Source organism: Mustela lutreola, chromosome 2 (genome assembly GCF_030435805.1).
Source record: "Mustela lutreola isolate mMusLut2 chromosome 2, mMusLut2.pri, whole genome shotgun sequence".
NCBI classification, from domain to species: Eukaryota; Metazoa; Chordata; class Mammalia; order Carnivora; family Mustelidae; genus Mustela; species Mustela lutreola.
Genome location: NC_081291.1, coordinates 211,579,839 through 211,600,842, shown reverse-complemented (window position 1 = coordinate 211,600,842; position 21,004 = coordinate 211,579,839). Strand labels below are relative to the sequence as shown.

Below are 21,004 nucleotides of genomic sequence, written 5' to 3'. Positions count from 1 at the left end.
TATCTGTTTTTTGTGGTTGAGTTTGAGGAGTTCATTATAGATCCTGGATATCAACCTTTTGTCTATACTGGCATTTGCAAATATCTTCTCCCATTCCGTGGGTTGCCTCTTTGTTTTCTTGACTGTTTCCTTTGCTGTGCAGAAGATTTTGATTTTGATGAAGTCCCAAAAGTTGATTTTCGCTTTTGTTTCCTTTGCCTTTGGAGACATAACTTGAAAGAAGTTGCCGTGGCTGATATCGAAGAGATTACTGCCTATGTTCTCCTTTAGGATTATGATGGATTCCTGTCTCACGTTGAGGTCTTTTATCCATTTTGAGTTTATCTTTGTGTACGGTGTAAGAGAATGGTCGAGTTTCATTCTTCTACACACATAGCTGTCCAGTTTTCCTAGCACCATTTATTGAAGAGACTGTCTTTTTTCCACTGTATATTTTTTCCTGTTTTGTCGAAGATTATTTGACCATAGAGTTGAGGGTCCATATCTGGGCACTCTACTCTGTTCCACTGGTCTATGTGTCTGTTTTTATGCCAGTACTATGCTGTCTTGGTGATCACAGCTTTGTAGTAAAGCTTGAAATCAGGTAATGTGATGCCCCCGTTTTATTTTTGTTTTTCAACATTTCCTTAGTGATTCGGGGTCTCTTCTGATTCCATACAAATTTTAGGATTATTTGCTCCAGCTCTTTGAAGAATACCGGTGGAATTTTGATTGGAATAGTATTAAAAGTATAGATTGCTCTAGGCAGTATAGACATTTTAACAATGTCTATTCTTCCGATCCAAGAGCATGGAATGGTCTTCCATCTCTTTGTGTCTTCTTCAATTTCTTTCATGAGTGTTCTGTAGTTCCTTGAGTACAGATCCTTTACCTCTTTGGTTAGGTTTATTCCCAGGTATCTTATGGTTCTTGGTGCTATAGTAAATGGAATTGATTCTCTAATTTCTCTTTCTGTATTTTCATTATTAGTGTATAAGAAAGCCACTGATTTCTGTGCATTGTCTTTGTGTCCTGCCACATTGCTGAATTGTTGTATGAGTTCTAGTAGTTTGGGGGTGGAGTCTTTTGGGTTTTCCATATAAAGAATCATGTCATCTGCAAAGAGAGAGAGTTTGACTTCTTCATTACCAATTTGGATACCTTTTATTTCTCTTTGTTGTCTGATTGCTTTTGCTAGGACTTCTAATACTATGTTGAACAAGAGTGGTGAGAGTGGGCATCCTTGTCATGTTCCTGATCTCAACGGGAAGGATGCAGGCTTTTTCCCATTGAGGATGATATTTGCTGTGGGTCTTTCATAGATAGATTTGATGAAGTTCAGGAATGTTCCCTCTATCCCTATACTTTGAAGCATTTTAATCAGGAATGGATGCTGGATATTGTCAAATGCTTTTTCTGCATCAATTGAGAGGACCATGTGGTTCTTCTCTCTTCTCTTATTAATTTGTTCTATCACATTGATTGATTTGCGAATGTTGTACCATCCTTGTAGTCCAGGGATAAATTCCACCTGGTCATAGTGGATAATCTTTTTAATGTGTTGTTGGATCCTGTTTGCTAGGATCTTGTTGAGAATCTTAGCGTCCATATTCATCAGTGATATTGGTCTGAAAGAGTCATATTGATATGAATACACTAATCATTGGAGATCTTAACACGCCTCTCTCAGAAATAGACAGATCATCGAAACAGAAAATCAGTAAAGAAACAAGAGCATTGAATGACACATTGGACCAGATGGATCTCATATATATATATATATATATATATATATATATATATATATGCAGAACATTCCACCCTAAAACAACAGAATACTCATTCTTCTCAAGTGCACATGGAACTTTCTCCAGAATAGACCACATACTGGGTCACAAATCAGGACTCAGCCGATACCAAAAGACTGAGATTATTCCCTAACAGATATCTTCTAAATGTGAAATTTGTGACTCTTTTAGTCAAAGAACGTTTGAGACTTTCAGCTTGAATGAAATGAGAACATCGTGATAATTTATCCAAATATCTTATGGCTTCTAAAGGGCACACTGACCCTTGAACATATATTTGTTTTAATGCATCTTTTTTTTTCTTTTTTACTCAGAACTAAGTGGTGATTCAGGGATGCAAAGAATAAGAGATTTTTTTCTGCCATCAGGGACCAGGACCCAGACATCTGAATGGAAACCCTCTAGATATAATGCAGTAAAGATAGAAAACTTTTACAACAATCTACGGGTATTGTGATTGGAATGGGGGTGTTTAAAAAGGAGTGGGTCTGTTCTAGGGAACTTGTGCATTAGAATTTAGAGTTGAATTCCTTTTTAAAAACTTTTTTTTAATATATTAGTCATAGAGAGAGAAAGTAAGCACAAACAGGGGGAGCAGTAGGCAAAGGGAGAAGCAGGCTCTCTGCAGAGCAGGGAGTCCAATTCTGGACTCGATCCCAGGACCCTGGGATCAGGACCTGAGCTAGAGGCAGACGTTTAATCAGCTGAGCCACCCAGGTGTCTCTAGAGTTTTGAATTTCAAGAATGACAGAAAAGTAGAGAAAATAAAAGCAAAGAGCAAGTATAGTGGAATGTATTTTTCTTTAAGCTACTTGTAGGGATGAAATATGGCAGAGTGATCAGATACACAAGTGACCAAACTAGTAGGAGGTATTATTAACTGAAGGAAAGATGTCGAATTATAAAAGTTCTCAGAAAAGGAATTCAGTAGATTTATGAAATCCCTGTTGAAGGCTTTCAATAAAGGACTGGATGGCACTCATTTCACTTCTGTTGAAATTTGAGTGTGGAATAACAGAAGGAATGATCTTCCTGAGTTTAGGCTCCCTTGCAACTTGAATTTCATAACTATCAAAGCTCAGAATTTCATAACTATTTCATAACAATAAAAAAAAGGTAATTTAAGCCTTGGGATCTGCCTGTTTCAGAAAACAGTGATTTCGGTAAAACCCAGATAGCCATGATAAGCAAAAACATCACAAAAAACCCCAAACTCAAGGCACATTTCTTCCCTCTCTTCCACCCTCTTGCCTTCCTTCCTCTCTTTCTTTCTCCTTTTTCTTTCTCTCTTTTTCTCTCTCTTTCTTTCTGATTGGTGTTGGAAAGGTTGAATGCTTCCTTACCTTAGAAGAATGGAAATATTTGGAATTAGACACCAGTAAGGCAAGAAGCTAATTTATTGATGTGAGGCTACACACCAAGGTTTGTAGATATCCACAATACTGATATTTCAAATCAGATATTGCAATGCTGGGGACTATTTTTCTCTGTCCTGAAAATAGCATCTTCACTCATTTCTCCCACAAGGACCCAAAGATATATCTACAATAGTCATCTGGGCTCAAAAAGCCTGATAGGAAGTTGTAATGATTCTAGTTTGAAAATGGGAGTATTTTTTTTCCCCCAGTGTGGGCAGAGGTAGATGTTTTAGGAAGATTAGACCAAGAGTGGCAAAATTTTCCTAAAATCCCCAACCTTGTTATATCAGGTATATTAAACAATGAGAGGCTGTAAAGTTGGGTATCAGTGGTATATAGAGCACATGATTCTACTGAGACAATTCTTTGACAGAGAAAATTAAATGCTGCTCTTTAAATAAAATGGGAGAAAAATAAATAGAAGAGGAGATTCCAATTAATGAGCTCACTTTTCCCAAGACATTAAGATTTTTGACAGTGATTGTCACATGAAAGTTGCTTACATACTTGCTGGGTAAGTCAGAGGGTGAATGGTATGCTCTTGACAATTATTGGCAGTATATAAGGGTCCAAGTGTAGTAGAGACCACACTTCACCAGACATCCACTTGCAACCCACCTGAATCCTCCTCTCCTAACAATATGTGTTGTAACTACGGGAACTCCTGTGGCTATGGCTGCAGATGCAGCTATGGCTGTGGCTATGGGTCAGGTTATGGCTGTGGCTATGGCTCACGTTGTGGCTGTGGCTATGGCTCAGTCTGTGGCTGTGGCTATGGCTCCCGTTGTGGCTATGGCTATGGCTCAGGCTGTGGCTGTGGCTATGGCTCAGGCTGTGGCTGTGGCTATGGCTCTCGTTGTGGCTGTGGTTATGGCTCAGGATGTGGCTGTGGCTATGGCTGTGGCTCTGGATGGGGCTGTGGAAAAGGCTCCTGCTGTGGCTTTGGATATGGCTCTGGCTCTGGCTGCTATGGCTACCGGCCATTTTGCTACAGAAGATGTTATTCTTCTTGCTGCTAGACCATCACTCTCCAAACCTCATTTGCTTCTGAAATGACACCACCAAAGTGCAACTGAAGCAAGAATCCGTACCCCAAGTATTCTACATTCAGAAAATTGCAGACTTGACAGAGGGTTTGACCCTCAGTGATTGCTTGTGAGGAAAGGATCTTGAGGGTCTAGGCAGTGTGGTATCATCTGACTACTTCCTAAATATTGGTCTTTGTTCCTTTAATCTGGATTCTGTGTTGGGACTATCCCAGGGATCCTAACATCCCACAGTTGGACAAAAAATATATTCTCAATAAAAATGGTTCTTTGCTTCTAACAAATCTCTGTGTTCTTGCTTGTGAATTACTCCTTCCTTTTGAGGTGTTATGGCTACTCTAGAAAATTGGGCTGACAATATGCTTCATGACCCTAGGCTCTTCTTTGATATAACACAAACATTTCCTCTCATCATGCATCAGAGATGTCTTCTTCACTTATTTCCCAATTCTCTCCTGCTCAGGCACTCACAACCCAAAAGAAATTACACAGTATTTCAGAACTGTGCCCTGGAAATTGCTCTGTGTTCAGAATGAAGCTGGGTGCAGGGGGAAGAGAAGGAGGAAGGACACCTATTCAGGGGGTTAAGACAGAAGCCCAAGAGAGAGGAGATGCGGTCTGAGTGCTGACTAGATGAATGGCATGGGTGAGAGAGTTACTAGGGTTAATGATAAATTAGAAGCAGACTCACGTGACATATGAAGAACAAAGGGAAGTGTAAGTTAGAGGAAACATGTGGTACGATGTCATGTGTATGGGACTGTATATTTATTTGCTTGCATATGTTGAGTTTAAGGAAATTGATTTTTTTAAATTAAAGATTTTATTTATTTGAGAGAGAGGGAAAGAGAGAGAGAGCATGAGAGGGAAGAGGGTCAGAGAGAGAAGCAGACTCCCTTTTGAGCAGGAAGCCTGATGCGGGACTCCATCCTGGGACTCTAGGATCATGATCTGAGATGAGGCAGTCACTTAACCAACTGAGCCACCCAGGCATCTCTAAGGAAATTGATTTAAGTCACTTTTTGATAAATAGTTTTCAGTGCTTTTGTAAGGGAACTGCCCTATACACTGAAGATACAGTAACAAAATTTCACAAGAGTTTCCTGCTCTCAGAGTGTTTGCATTCTAATAGGTGATAATAAGAAAAAGAAAAAAAAAACCCAAGATACATTTAGACAGATAATCATTATGCAGGGAATAAAACAGCTTCTTGAGGAAGACAGTGAAAGTTACTTATTGGAGATACAGTTCAGAAAGGTATTTTGACATTTTGTGTCAAATGAACTAGTGTTTGTTACACAAAAGGGCAGTGTTATATGTAAAGGAAGAAAAGAAATGCATTGTTTTGTGTATGATCAGTGGTGTCACAATTTTTAGTGGAAAAGAGCAAGGACTAGTGGTTAATGGCATGCTCTGTGTGTGAACTGGTACAGATATAAGAATGGGATGAAAAGCCCAGCCTACTATCTGAGTTTGAGAATCTATTACTTTGTGGATTCTGTTTTCAGATTCCCTTCCCTATGTGACTTTTCAGTGCTCTAACATTGAATTCTATATTATAGAATGTCTTTTCAGGCTCAGTTTCCATGAGCAGTGAAAAATGACGCCCTGTCTTGTCTCCATGACGAAGGTCACTGCACAAATCTGAGTTTGGGGTATCTGAAACTAGGAAACTCTGCAGAATGACGGTCTGCAAGGAAGGTAACTCTGCCAACAAAGTCAGACCTGGAGTGAAGCTATGCCCAGGATATAATATGTTCTAGCAATGAAGAAAAAGGAGTTCATCAAGAGTTAGGTAGTTTTCACAGGTGGAATCCTGTGTAAGCCAGATCTGAGGACTGACTGTTCTAGGTAAATCTGAGGTGGGGAAACCCTACAGAGATGGGAATGGAATTCTTATAATCACAGTGTGTTGAAAATCTACTCATTGTCTTATTATGATCCTTGTCCTTGAAGGCTTTCTGAAAGGGAAGAATATCTTTAATTAGGCAGTGATATCATAATATGAATTGATATCATAATTTATATACCCAGTAAAGAATTGACCATTATTTGAACCTATTAGATAATTTATACATCTAGAAAAATGTCTTCATAAACTAACACATAATCAAATTGTGAAATTTTGACCCTCTTAGTAAAGGAACATTTGAGACTTCCAGCTTGAATGATACGAGAATATTGTGACAATATATTAATATATCAAATATATCAAAATATCTTAGAGCTTCTAACTGGCACAACAATACTTGAACATGTTTTTGCTTTAATGTATCTGTTTTTTAATGACAAAAGTATTGATTAAGCTCAAATTATGTCCTGCGCACTCATTTAGAACTCTAATTAGTCATTCAGGGATGCACAGAATAAGAGTTTTTATTTTTTTTTTTTCTGACATCAGGGATCAGTATCTGGAATCTGAATGGAGGTGACTAGAAATTATACAATAAGTGTAGAAAACATGTTCAATAGTTCAGGGGTATTTTGGTGGGAAAGTAGGTGTTTGAAAAGGAATGTATCTATTCTATGGAACTTGTGCATTAAAATTTGCAGTACAGACAAAAGGTTGATATCCAGGATCTATAATGAACTCCTCAAACTCAAAACACACAAAACAGATAATCATATCAAAAAATGGGCAGAAGATATGAACAGACACTTCTCCAACGAAGACATACAAATGGCTATCAGACACATTAAAAAATGTTCAGCATCACTAGCCCTCAGGGAGATTCAAATTAAAACTGCATTGAGATGGGGCGCCTGGGTGGCTCAGTGGGTTGGGCCGCTGCCTTCGGCTCAGGTCATGATCTCAGGGTCCTGGGATCGAGTCCCGCATCGGGCTCTCTGCTCAGCAGGGAGCCTGCTTCCCTCTCTCTCTCTCTCTGCCTGCCTCTCTACCTGCTGTGATCTCTCTCTCTGTCAAATAAATAAATAAAATCTTTAAAAAAAAAAAAAACTGCATTGAGATACCACCTTACACAAGTTAGAATGGCCAAAATTAGCAAGACAGGAAACAACATGTGTTGGTGGGGATGTGGAGAAAGGGGAACCCTCTTACACTGTTGGTAGGAATGCAAGTTGGTGCAGCCACTTTGGAGAACAGTGTGGAGATTCCTCAAGAAATTAAAAATAGAACTTCCCTATGACCCTGCCATTGTACTACTGGGTATTTACCCTAAAGACACAGATGTAGTGGAAAGAAAGGCCATCTGTACCCCAATGTTTATAGCAGCAATGGCCACAGTCGCCAAAGTATGGAAAGAACCAAGATGCCCTTCAAAGGATGAATGGATAAGGAAGATGTGGTCCATATACACTATGGAGTATTATGCCTCCATCAGAAAAGATGAATACCCAACTTTTGTAGCAACATGGACGGACTGGAAGAGATGATGCTGAGTGAAATAAGTCAAGCAGAGAGAGTCAATTATCATATGGTTTCACTTATTCGTGGAACATAACAAATAGCATGGAGGACAAGGGGAGTTAGAGAGGAGAAGGGAGTTGGGGGAAATTGGAAGGGGAGGTGAACCATGAGAGATATGGACTCTGAAAAACAATCTGAGGAGTTTGAAGGGGCGGGGAGTAGGAGGTTGGGGGAACCAGGTGGTGGGTATTGGAGAGGGCACGGATTGCACGGAGCACTAGGTATTTTGCAAAAACAAGGAAGACTGTTATGCTGAAAATAAATAAAAAATGTATATATATAAAAATTTACAGTTTAAAATTTCAAGAATTACAGAAAAGTAGAGAAAATAAAGGTAAAGAATAATTGGAATGGGGTATATTTTCTTTAAGCTTCTCAGAAGAGAAGAAACATAGCAGAGTGATGAGATAAAACAGTGACCAACAATAGATGAAGTTGTAGGAAGTACTTTCAATATAAGGAAAATGTCTACTAATGAAAGTTCTTAGAAAGGAATTCAGTAAATTTATTAGTATTCCTGTTGAAGGCCTTAAGTAAGGTGACGGATGACGCTCATTTCCTTTACTGAAACTTGAGTGTGGAGTCGAAGCAATGACCTTCCTAAGGTTGTACTTTCTTCTAACTTGGATTTCATAGTGGTTACAGGAGAAAGTAATTTAAATTTTGGATTCTGCTTGGTTTGGAAAGTGGTGATTTAAGTAAACCCTAGAGAACCAAGATAAGCTAAAACATCATAGCAAACAAGGAATCAAACCCCCCAAAGAGAAATCTTTCTTTCTTTCTTCTTTTTTTTTGATTCGTGTCTGGTGATGGAATGATTGGATATTTGATTTAGTTGGGAAGAAAGGGAATATTTGGAATTAGGCACCAGCAAAGAAGCTAATTTATTGATGTGAAGCTAAATATCAAGGTTTCTAGATCACAGCACTATTGACATTTTATTTCAAACACTTCAATGTTGTTGGGGGCTGTTCTTTGTCCTGAGATAAGCATCTTTCTTCCTTCCTACCACAAGGGGCCTGCAGGTATCTGCAATAAGTATCAGGGTACAAGAAGCCTGGCAAAAAGTTGCAATGAGGGGGCCTTGGTGGCTCAGTTGTTAAGCATCTGGCTTCAGCTCAGGTCATGATCCAGGAGTCTTGGGATGGAGCCCTGCATCAGGCTCCCTGCTCAGAGGGAACCCTGCTTCTCCCTCTCCCACTCCCCCTATTTGTGTTCCCTCTCTCACTGTGTCTCTCTGTCAAATAAATAAATAAATCTTAAAAGAAAAAAAAAAGTTACAATGATTCCAGAAAGGAGATGGCATCTATTCCCTCCCCTATGGAAAGAGGTAGATATTTTAGGAAAGAGGAGAGATCAAGAGGAACAAAATTTACCCAAATTCCCCCAACCTTGTTATATCAGGTAGATTAAATGCTAGGGGCTCATGAGGTTGTGTATCAGTGGTATGTACAGCACATGATTCTACTCAGATAATTCTTTGACAGAGATAATTAAAATGCTGCTCTTTAAATAAAATGGGAGTCTCCAAAATAATGAGCTCATTTTTCCCAAGACATTATTGATGGTTGACATTGACAGGCACATAAATGTTGCTTACATATTTGTTGGGTAAGTCAGGGGTGAATGGTATGCTCTATCAATTACTGGCAGTATAAAAAGGTCCAGGGGAAGTAGAAGACCACACTTCATCACACGTCTACTTCTAGCCCACCCGAATTCTCTTTCTCTGACATCATGTGTTGTTACTACGGGAACTCCTGTGGCTATGGCTGCGGATGTGGCTATGGCTATGGATGTGGCCCCTATTCTGGCTGTGGTTATGGAAGTGGCTATGGCTGTGGCTATGGTTCCCGTTGTGGCTGTGGCTATGGCTCAGGATGTGGCTATGGCTTAGGCTGGGGCTGTGGCTATGGCTCAGGATGGGGCTGTGGAAAAGTCTCCTGCTGTGGCTGTGGATATGGCTCTGGCTCTGGCTGCTGTGGCTACCGGCCACTTTGCTACCGAAGATGTTATTCTTCTTGCTGCTAGATTATTGCTCTCCAAGCCCCATTTGCTTCTGAAATGACACCACCAAAACAAGAGCAGAAGCAAGAATCCATACCCCAAGTATTCTACATCCAGGAAATTGCATGCTTGACAGAGGCTTTGACCCCCAGTGAATGTTTGTGAGGATGGGTGGTATCATCTGACTACTTCCTAAATATTGGTCTTTGTTCCTTTAATCAGGATTCTGTGTTAGAACTGTCCCAGGGATCCTATCATCTCACAGTTGGACAAAAAACTTATTCTCAATAAATATGGTTCTTTACTTCTAACAAATCTCTGTGCCCTTGCTTATGAATTACTCCTTTTTTTGAGGTGTTATGACCTCTCTTGCAAATTGGGCTGACAATATGCCTCATAATCCTGGGGTTATTTCTTGGCATAAGACACATATTACTTCTCATTGTGCACCAGATTGAATGTCTTCTTCACTTATTTCTCATATCCCTCATGTTCAGGCACTCAAAACACAACACAACACAACACAAATCACACATTATTACAGAACTGTGTCCTGAAAATCACTCTGTATTTAGAATTGAGGTGATGGGGAAAGAGGAGGAGGGAGGACACCTATTCAGGAGGTTGTGACAGAAGCCCAAGGGAGAGGAGGTGTGGTCTGAGAGCTGAATGGGTGGATGAATGTCATGGAAGAGAGAGTTTCCAGGAATAATGAGAAATTAAAAGCAGACCCTGGTGATGCATGAACAACTAAGGGAAGGGTAAATTAGAGTAAAAATGTCATATCGTATCATGTGCATTTTGGCAGAAGTGCAAAAAATATTTATTTTCAAGGATTGAATTTAGGAAATTGTTTTAAGTCAGTTAATACCAAATAGCTTTGACTTTTTTTTTCTTGTTAAGATTTTATTTATTTGCTTGTTTGTTTATTTAGAAAGTATGACCGGGGAGAGGGATGCTAGATAGAGAGTGAGAGCAAGAGTGAGAATCTTTAAAAAAATATATATATATCTAGTTGTCAGAGAGAGGGAACACACAAGCACGGGGAATGGCAGGCAGAGGGAGAAACAGACTCCCTGCTGAGCAAGTAGCCAGATGAGGGACTCATTCCCAGGACATTGGGGTCATGACCTGAGCCAAAGGCAGACACTTTATCTGGCTGAGCCACCCAGGTATCCGAGAGGGAGAATCTCATACACATTCCGAGTTGAGCACAGGCTCCAATGTGGGGGTATTCTCAGGACCCTGAGATCATGACCAGAGCCGAAATCGCGAGTCATTCTTTACCAACTGAGATACCCAGGTACTCTATCTCTTTGAATGGTTTTGTTTATTTATTTTTATTATTTATTCATTATTAAATATTTTATTTATTTGAGAGAGAGAGAATGAGAGAAAGCATGAGCAGGGTTGAAGAGCAGAGGGAATGGGAAATGTAGATGCCCTGCAGAGCAGGGAGCCAGATGTGGAGTTCCATCCCAGGACTCTGGGATCATGACCTGAGCCAATGGCAGATGCTTAACTGACTGAGCCACCCAGTGGTGGAAGGTTTTTGAAAGGGAACTTTCCTATACATGGAAGATACAGCAACAAAGTTGTAGAGGCATTTTTTCCCCCTCTTGGGGCACTTATATTCTAATAGGTGATAAGAAAAACTAGTAAGAATTAATTAAATTAAACTTAGACAGCTAATTGCTATTGAAGGAATAAAGCAGTTTCCTGGGGAAGAAAATGGAAGTTGAAATATTGGAGAGATAATTGAAGAAGTTATTTTAACATTTTGTATCAAATGAACTGATGCCTGTTACAGGAAACACTAGAAAGGTTGGTACTAAGTTTAAAGGGGGAAGAGAAATGCATTAAATTTTGGGTTCGATCAGTGGTGCCGCAATTTTTAGTGACAAAGCAAAGGCCTAGTTCCTTAAATGGGCTTGCTTTGTTTGGGGAACACATATGAATGCAATCAAAATTTCTGGTTGACTTTATAAGTTTGAGAGTGTACTAATTTGTTGGGTTTTGACTTCAGGGTCCTTTCCTCATGGGACTTTCCAGAGCTCTAACATTTATATCCTATAAAAGAAAAGACTGATCTGAAAAAGACTTTTCAGATTCAGTTCCCACCATGCAGTATAAATGAGTCTGTCTCATCTCCATGACAATGTTCACTGGGCAAAGCCTGAATCTGAGGTCCCTGGAGCTAGGAGACTCTACCAAACGACCAGTTCTAAGGAAGGTGGTTCTGTCATCAACATCAGCACGGGAACTGATGCTATGCCCAGGACATTATGTCCTACTGGTGAAGAAACAAGTGTTTTTCAGGAGTTGAGCAGCTCACAGATGGAATGTTTAATAGTTGGATCTGAGAGCTGTGCTTGGGTAAACTTGAGGTGCGGAAATCCTACAATGAAGGGAAGGAAATTCTAATAATTACAGTTGAAAGTCTACTCATGTTTCATTAAGTTCCTTGTGCTTTAAGGTTTTGGAAAGACAGAAGAATATCATCTATTTGGTATCTGCATCCTAATTTACATATCCAGTAAAGGGTTGATCATTTATTGGGCATATAAGGTAATTTATACATCTTGGAAAACGTCTTCATAAATTAACACAAATCTTCCAGATGGGAAATTTGAGACTCATTTAGTCAAAGGATATGTGAGACTTTCAGCTTGAATGAAATGAGAACATTGTTAATGTATCCAAGTATCTTACAGCTTCTAAGTGTCACACCAATGTTTGAACATTGAACATTGTTTTAATGCATCTTTTTTTGATTGGGGAAATAAATAACTGAGTTCAAATCATGTACTGGGGACTCGGAACTAAGTAGTGATTCAGGGATACACAGAATAATATTTTTCTGCCATCATGGATCAGTATTCTCAATGTAGAGTTACTAGAAATAATGCCATAAAGAGAAAACTTCATCAACATTTCACCTTTGACCCAAAGGTGGTTGTTTGAAAGGTAACACACCTACTTGAGGGAACTTGTGCATTAGAATTTATAGTTTTGAATTTCAAGAGTTGACAGCAAAGTAGAGAAAATATAGGTAAAGAACAACTAGAATAGGATGTATTTTCTTGAAACTTCTGGTTAAGGATGAAACATAGTAGAGAGAGGAGATAGACCAGTAGCTAGTGGTAGAAAAAGTAGTTGAAAATACTCCCAACTGAAGGGAAAATGTGTAATAATGAAAGTTCTCTCAAAAAGAATTCAGTAGCTTTATGAAAATCTCTGTTGAAGTCCTTTTAAAAATGAGTAGACAAATCTCATTCCTTTGTTATTGAAATTTGAGTGTGGAATGGAAGGTACAATCTTCTTGAGTTTGTACTCCCAACTTAGTTGTCATAGTTATGACAGTAAAAGGCAATTTAAATTTTTTTTTTTTCCTGCTTTGGATATTGATGATTTAGGTAAAACCTAGACAACCAAAGGTAGCAAAACAAACAAACATATAACACCTTCCTATCTTTTTGTTTGTTTGTTTTGATTTAGTCTCCACGTGAAGTGATGGAAAGGTTAGATGTTTGGTTTAGTTGAAAAGAAAGGAAATACTTGGAATTATACAACGGTAAAGAGAGAAGGTAATTTATCGTTGTGAAGCTATACACCAAGGTTTCTAATCTCAGCATTATTGATATTTTATATCAGTTGTTACGATGTTACTGGGGGCTGCCCTGTGCTCTAACATCAGCATCTCCCTGGTTTCTCTCACAAGAAGCCAGTAGGTTTCTGCAGAAGGTATCTGGGTGTGAGAAGTTCACAAAAAGTTTCAATGATTCCAGAAAAAAGATGGGAGAATTTCCTCCCTTAGGGGTAGAGGTAAATATTTTAGGAAATAGGAGAAATCAAGAAGGACATAATTTTCTTTCTTTCTTTTTTTTTTTTTTTAAGAAGGACATAATTTTCTTAATTCTCCCAAATCTTGTTATATAAAGTATATTAAATGATAGGAGCTTGTGAAGTTGGGTATCAGTGGTATGTAGAACACATGATTTTACTGAGACAATTTTTGGCAGAGCAAATTAAAATTCTGCTCCTTAAATAAAAAAGGAGATCCAAATAATGAGCTCACTTTTCCTAAGACATTAATGATTGTTGACATTGACAGACACATAAAAGTTTTTTACATACTTGTTGGGTAAGTCAGAGGGTGAATGGTATGCTCTTGCCAATTACTGGCAGTATATAAGGGTCCAAGCGTAGTAGGGACCACACTTCACCACACATCCACTTGCAACCCACCTGAATCCTCTTCTCCTGGCAACATGTGTTGTAACTACGGGAACACCTGTGGCTATGGCTGTGGCTATGGCTCCCGTTGTGGCTGTGGTTATGGCTCAGGCTGTGGCTGTGGTTATGGCTCAGGCTGTGGCTATGGCTGTGGCTCAGGCTGTGGCTATGGCTATGGCTATGGCTCAGGCTGTGGCTGTGGCTATGGTTCAGGATGTGGCTGTGGCTATGGCTCCCGTTGTGGCTATGGCTATGGCTCAGGCTGTGGCTGTGGTTATGGCTCAGGATGGGGCTGTGGAAAAGGCTCCTGCTGTGGCTTTGGATATGGCTCTGGCTCTGGCTGCTGTGGCTCCCGGCCATTTTGCTACCGAAGATGTTATTCTTCTTGCTGCTAGACCATCGCTCTCCAAGCCCCATTTGCTTCTGAAATGACACCACCAACGTGACAGCTGAAGCAAGAATCCATACCCCAAGAATTCTACGTCCAGGAAATTGCATGCTTGACAGAGGCTTTGATCCCCTGTGAACGTTTGTGAGGATGGGTTCTTGAGGGTCTAGGCTGTGTGGTATCATCTGATTATTTCCCAAATATTGGTCTTTGTTCCCTTAATCTGGATTTTTTGTTGGGACTGTCCCAGGGATCCTAACATCTCACAGTTGGACAAAAAATGTATTCTCAATAAAAACAGTTCTTTGCTTCTAACAAATCTCTGTTCTTGCTTGTGAATTACTCCTTTTTTTGAGGTGTTATGACCTCTCTTGAAAATTGGGCTGACAATACATTTCATGAACCGGGGATCTCTTTCTTCATATAACACAAGAATTACTTCTCATCATGCATCAGAGATAATGTCTTCTCTACTTATTTCTTATATCCCTCATACTTCAGTATTAACAACCCAACAGAAATCACAGTGTTTTGGAACTGTGTACTGGAAAAAACACTGAGTTTAAAATGGAGTTGGAAGGGAAAGAGGAGGGAGGACACCTATTCAAGAGGTTGTGACAGAAGCCCAAGGGAGGTGAAGTATGGTCTGAGAGCTGAATGGATGGTTTAGTGGCCTGGGAGAGAGAGTTTCCAGGATTAATGACAAATTAGAAGCAGACTCAAGTGACACATGAACAACTAAGGGAAGGATAAGCTAGAGGAAAGATGTCATATCATATCATGTGCATTTGGCTGGAAGTATATGTATATTTGTTTGCATACACTGAGTTTGAAGAAATTGATTTAAGCCATTTGTTTGACAAATAGTTTTGAATGTTTTTGTAAGGAAAGTGTCCTACACACTGAAGATACCATAGCAGAATTGTAGACCACTGTCTTTCTCTAAGAGTGCTTGCATTCTAAAAGGTACAATAATAATAAGAATAAATTAAGATACATTTAGACAGATAAGTGCTATAAAAAGAATAAAGCAGCTTTCTGGGGAAGAGAGTAAAAGTTGTAGTATTGGAAAGATAGTTCAGGGAGGTATTTTGGCGTTTTGATTCTAATGGACTGATGCCTGTTACAAGAAACACTGGAAAGTATGATAGTAATTGTTGAGGAAGAAGAGAAATGTATTGTGTTTTGGGTTTGATCAATAGTGTCACAATTTTTGTGGAAAAGAGCAAGGACTAGGGATATCAGTAAGCTCTATCACCTCAGTTGGTTCAGATAGAAGAATGGGATGAAAAGCCCAGTCTACTGTCCGAGTTTGAGAGCCTACTGGTTTGTGGATTCTGAGTTCAGTGTCCTTTCCTCATGTGACTTTCCAGATCTCTAACCCTGTATCATATAACATAGAATTTCTTTTCAGGCTCAGTTTCCATGGACAGTGAAAAATGACTTTCTGTCTCATCTCCATGACAAGGGTCACTGCACAAAGTCTGAGTCTGAGGTCCCTGAGCTAGGAAACTCCACAAAATGGCTGCTTCCAAGAAAGATGGTTCTGTCATCAATGTACACCCTGCAGCAAGGCTATACCCAAGATAAAATGTGTTTTAGTGAAGAGGAAATGGAAGTTCTTGCAAGAGTTGAGCACTTTTCACAGGTGGAACATTTGTTAGTCAGAGCTAAGGAATGACTGCTTTGGGTTAATCTCAGTTATTCTTACAAAAAGATGAAGACAATTCTAATAATTACCATTGGTTGAAAATATGCTTATTTTTTCATTATGTCCTTTGTTTTCAAAGACATTAACAATTAAAGAATACCATTTATTAAGTATGGAAAGGGAAAATTTATTTTCTAGAAAAGAGTCTTCACAAACTAAAATTAACATATGTTCAAATCTGAAATATGGTGCCTGGGAAAACATTTGTAACTTCCAGTTGAGTGAAATGAGGAAATGATGAGCATGTTAAAAGGGAGTTCATTATGATAAAATTAGAGAAAGTGTGTATGTGTGTGTGTGTGTGTATCATTGGTGGATGAAGGTTGGGAAAAATAAAAATATGGCCTCACATATTGGGTCATAATAAAAGTCAACACTTTCTATAGTCAGGAGATGAGTTAAACTTTAAAGCTTCTTCATGAAGTAACACAAAGTCCTTTTCTTTGATTACCTGTTGCATATTATGGTTGCAGTAAGTTGTAAAATCATTTATTTGTTCTTTCAGTCATTTAGCAAATGTTAAAATCCATGTTCCAGCTTTATGTTATGACTGGTGCTGCATCGTATTTAATTGGTTGTTTCTTCCACTAATTAAAAATGTTCATTTGGATACAAAGTAGTAAATCACACATTCTCATTCTAGCATGTGTGTTTATAGGTTTTATAGAATCCTATAGGATTCAAGATGGAAACCAAAATAAGTCATGACAAGAAGACTAGAAAAAGGCTAGAAATAGCTTCTAAAGGAGAATGACATATGAGAAGAGCCATAAAGGATGAGTTGAAATTGGTCTGTTACGTGAGAGGGAAAATAAAATTCAAGGAAGAGGTATTTTTAAAAAGGGGAGGTGAACCATGAGAGACTATGGACTCTGAAAAACAATCCGAGTGGGGGGTGGGAGGTCGGGGTACCAGCTGGTGGGTATTATACAGGGCATGGATTGCATAGAGCACTGGGTGTGGTGCAAAAATAATGAATACTGTTATGCTGAAAATAAAAAATAAATTAAAAAAAAAGAAAGTGAATAAATTGGCAGCTACTACTTAAGTAGCAACCTCTACTGGAAAATTTATAATCAGCATCACCCCCATATGGGAATTCTGAGATTTTCTTTAGCTGTATCCAATATGGTAGCCACTAGAGAGATATGTCTACGAGCATTTGAAAATTGACTAGTCCATAATGAAATGTATTTTAAGTGTAACATACACACTAGATATCAAAGACTTGGTATAAAAAATGAATGAAAACTATATCAAACAATTAAAAAACTGTTGATTATATATTGTGGTAATATTTTGGGTATATTAAATGAAATATGCTATAAAAGCAATTCATCTATTTCTTTTTATCTTTTTAAAATGCAGCTACTGGAAAGTTCTAAATTCTATGTGTTTCATGATACATTTCTATTGTACAGTTTGGTTTTATAAGGTCACAACAATCTGGCCAGGAGGACTGTTGCCAGGAAGAGGAGTCATGTTGGGCCACCAACAACCATTAAGCAGTAATTCCATGTTATCCGGGTATAAGGAGTGGATCATTCTGAGATAGTAAGAACACAATAGCCAGTGCTAAAGACCTCAGAAGGTGCCCAGTAACAAAGTTTTCATCTGAGGTAGTTTATTCAGTAAATGGGATTAATTAATTTGTCATCTGTTTAAGATACCTGCCTTATACCATGCACAGAAGTGCCATATTGATTAAAGTTGTAAATGATGAAAGTTAATTTATTAAAATAAAGATGTTATAAACTTTAAGGAATTTTATAAGTCAGCTAATTTGAAACTAATCATACTAAGAATATTTACACCCCGGAAGTTGGCAAATCAGATTCCTTATCATCAGTCGAGGTCATTAAAGAATTAACAGCAGACCATTGTCCACATCCCTCTTGTTACTGAGAATAAAATCATTTTTTGAAAGTTTTACAATATGGATGCATTATTTATGAGCCTGAAAAAGAAAACAAATTCACAAAAATCAGTAAAAGAGATCTAGAAATCTTCGGAGTTTATATTAAGTTGATATCTATATTTCCCTGTGCATGAACCATCATTTTTAACTACACTCTTCTTCTGCAAGATAGCATTTCCTCAAGGTCATCCCAATGACTACACTTCCAGGAAGAAAATTGTGATTAAGAGTCTAGGTTCCATAGAGGGTATTATGCTAAGAGAAATAAGTCAATCAGAGAAAGACAATTATCATATGATATCACTTATGTATGAAATTTAAGAACCAAAACAGAGGATCATAGGTGAAGAGAGGAAAAAATAAAACCAGATGAAATCAGAAAGGGAGGCAAACCATAGAGACTCTTTTTAAAAAAAAAAAAATTATTTTATTTTTATTTATTTGACAGAGAGGGAGGGATCACAAGAAGTCAGAGCAGCAGGCAGAGAGAATGGGGGAAGCAGGCTCCCTGCCAAGCAGAGAGCCTGATGTGGCACTCTATGCCAGGACCCTGGGTTCATGACCTGAGCTGAAGGCAGAGACTTAACCCACTGAGCCACCCAGGTGCCCCCGTAAAAGATTCTTAATTATAGGAAACAAACTGAGTGTTGCTGAATGGGAGGAGAGTGAGGGGATGGGGTAACTGGGTGATGGACATCAAGGAGGGCACATGATAAAATGAGCACTGGGTATTATATAACACTGATGTATCTCTGACCTCTACGTCTGAAACTAAGAATATATTATATGTTAATTAAGTGAATTAAAAAAAAAAAGTATTTTCTAAGAAAAAAAAAAAAAAGATTCTAGGTTCCAGAGTCACATTACTTGTGCTCTAATATAGTCTCCATCAGTTATTAGCTGTGTGATCATGGCATATTATTTAACTCCTCTGAGCCTCAGTATATTCAGAGGTAAAATGATAAAATAGTGCTAGATCAGGGTTGTTGAGAGTATAAAACAAATAAAATATGCAAAACTCTACCAACATGAGAACTCAGTAAATTTTTACTATATTTATTATTGGGTTGCTCAATATGAAATTGCTGTTACAACCATTTTAACATAAAAAATTTATTGTTTGACCTTATTTTTTAAGTTAATGTTGGCAATATTTTGATAAGCTCAGAATTTTATAGTCCATTATCTCAATTCTCTCATATCAAATGCATGGGTACAAGCCCTTGTTAGATGTTTTGTACATCTATCATATATGTATTTCATGGTTATGAACTCTAACATATGCTCTGATACCAAGTAAATTGACTTAGTGTTTATCAATGTACTTTTCATAACAAATTAATGGGTTTTAGTGAAGTAGCTTATTTTCTGATGGTTGGGTCCTCCTTTTTATTTTATCATCAAATTCTATTAATTACCAGAGAAGTTTCTATTAGATTAGGCAGATGGTATGGGATCTATCATAAAAAAAGTTTTTATTTAAAAAAAAATTTTTAGCGAAGAAGTGATAATAGTAAGTTTTGGTTATAGTATATTGAAAAGTGAATGGGTAAGGAAGAGTGAAGATTGAAAATAATTTATTCTTTCATGTTACATGAGGTGGAAGGATAGAGAGCTGTCCAATGGAAATGATGATTCATCCCCCCTAGAGTTTTTTAAAACATAGAACTCATCCTTAAACTTTAGATACATACTTTTTTTTAGATACATACTTTTAATTAAAAAATTCTATGTCCTGGAATATGCATGAAATAGGTCTTCAAAATTCTTGTAAAATTAATTGCACTGTTCAGCCACTGTCTGGAAAAAGATTCAATGGAACGATGAAGGTAAAATAGTCATGTCAACGATGTTTTAGGAAGAAAGCAGGTGACATGAAATGTGGAGGGGTCATGGAGTTTGCCAGAATGGAGCCAATGTTGAATATAGTTTAGTAGAAAGAATTGCGAAATTGGGGCAGTCATAATTAGAAGGCAACCAAGAGTCTGAGGCCTTAATTCTGACACGGGAGTTGTGGAGCCAGGTGTTTTACCCTATATTGACTAAAATTGGAGATGTCTAGAAAAGTTACTATCATTTCTACTTAAATGGTGACTTAAAGAATGTTATGAAGATTGTACTCTCACTGGGCAGATTGCGGGTGCTGAGGGACAGCTCTAGTACCACAGTGTGGTGCTTAAGATGGGTAATGGAGCAGGTTTGAGTGGGGGGCTAAGTTGTCTGCTATGGCTCCAAGGTGAGATCACAAGGAACATTTCTATCCAGATGACCGAAGTGTACAATATTGGTAATTTTAATGAGTGTGAATATTTTGCATTTGAGAAACTGAAGGAAAAAGAGTTCATGAAAAAATATTTATGGGTCTTGCCATAGCTTTTATGTTATAGGGGGAATTGAAACAATTCCACTTTATGCCTAAATAAGTCATAGTCCTTGGGCAAGACTTAACTATCCTCAGTCTCCCTTTTCTCACCTGGAATGTGTATAAAAACACATGTGTATAAACACACGTGTATAAAAACCACAATTTCCTACTTTGTGTTGTTTTTGTCAGCATCAGATGAAGTGATAAAGATGAGTATATCCCAAAAGCTATGGAATGAAATATAAATGTAATTAATAATTATTGTTATTATTATTTTTTCTTATAAGACATCCTATACATTAAATTAACAATTTTTACAGGTGGACGAAATCTCATAGGCTGTCATTCAACAGTTGGTGAATTGCCTAGTTCTTTAGATTCCCACAAAATAAAGACAAAGCTACTGGCCTTAAATAACTCACAATTGACTGAAGAAATCAGATAATTAAAACAGAATGTGTTAATATAACATTCAGTACTATAGTAGAGGTAGGCTATGGAAGAACAAGGAATTATGCTCATTAATTGTTACTAATGTCCAGGATCGCTTCCTATACAAGGTGTGGTCTAAACTGTGGTTCCTGATCCTGGGTTTATCCATTTCATTCTGCCCATGTTAATCAGCACTCACATGCTCACCAACACACATGGGCATGTACTCACGCACACACACACACATACACACACACAGTACTCAA

The 21,004-nt window shown here is 38.1% G+C and overlaps 3 protein-coding genes across 3 annotated transcripts; all 3 read left to right on the top strand.

Moving 5' to 3' along the window:
- The first annotated feature begins 3,846 nt into the window (after window positions 1-3,846).
- On the top strand, window positions 3,847-4,224 carry LOC131825695 (keratin-associated protein 21-1-like). Its single transcript, XM_059165102.1, has one exon. The coding sequence runs from the start codon at window positions 3,847-3,849 to the stop codon at window positions 4,222-4,224; it is 378 nt and encodes a 125-aa protein (XP_059021085.1).
- A 5,194-nt stretch (window positions 4,225-9,418) lies between these two features.
- Window positions 9,419-9,712, top strand: LOC131825694 (keratin-associated protein 21-1-like). The gene has a single exon (XM_059165101.1). It carries the CDS (start codon window positions 9,419-9,421, stop codon window positions 9,710-9,712), a length of 294 nt encoding a protein of 97 aa, XP_059021084.1.
- A 4,247-nt stretch (window positions 9,713-13,959) lies between these two features.
- On the top strand, window positions 13,960-14,319 carry LOC131825693 (keratin-associated protein 21-1-like). Its single transcript, XM_059165100.1, has one exon. The coding sequence runs from the start codon at window positions 13,960-13,962 to the stop codon at window positions 14,317-14,319; it is 360 nt and encodes a 119-aa protein (XP_059021083.1).
- Window positions 14,320-21,004: the final 6,685 nt, after the last annotated feature.

Bases quoted from the DNA above. Each gene is read 5' to 3' on its own strand.
- LOC131825695 (XM_059165102.1), top strand. From the start codon at position 3,847: ATGTGTTGTAACTACGGGAACTCCTGTGGCTATGGCTGCAGATGCAGC.
- LOC131825694 (XM_059165101.1), top strand. From the start codon at position 9,419: ATGTGTTGTTACTACGGGAACTCCTGTGGCTATGGCTGCGGATGTGGC.
- LOC131825693 (XM_059165100.1), top strand. From the start codon at position 13,960: ATGTGTTGTAACTACGGGAACACCTGTGGCTATGGCTGTGGCTATGGC.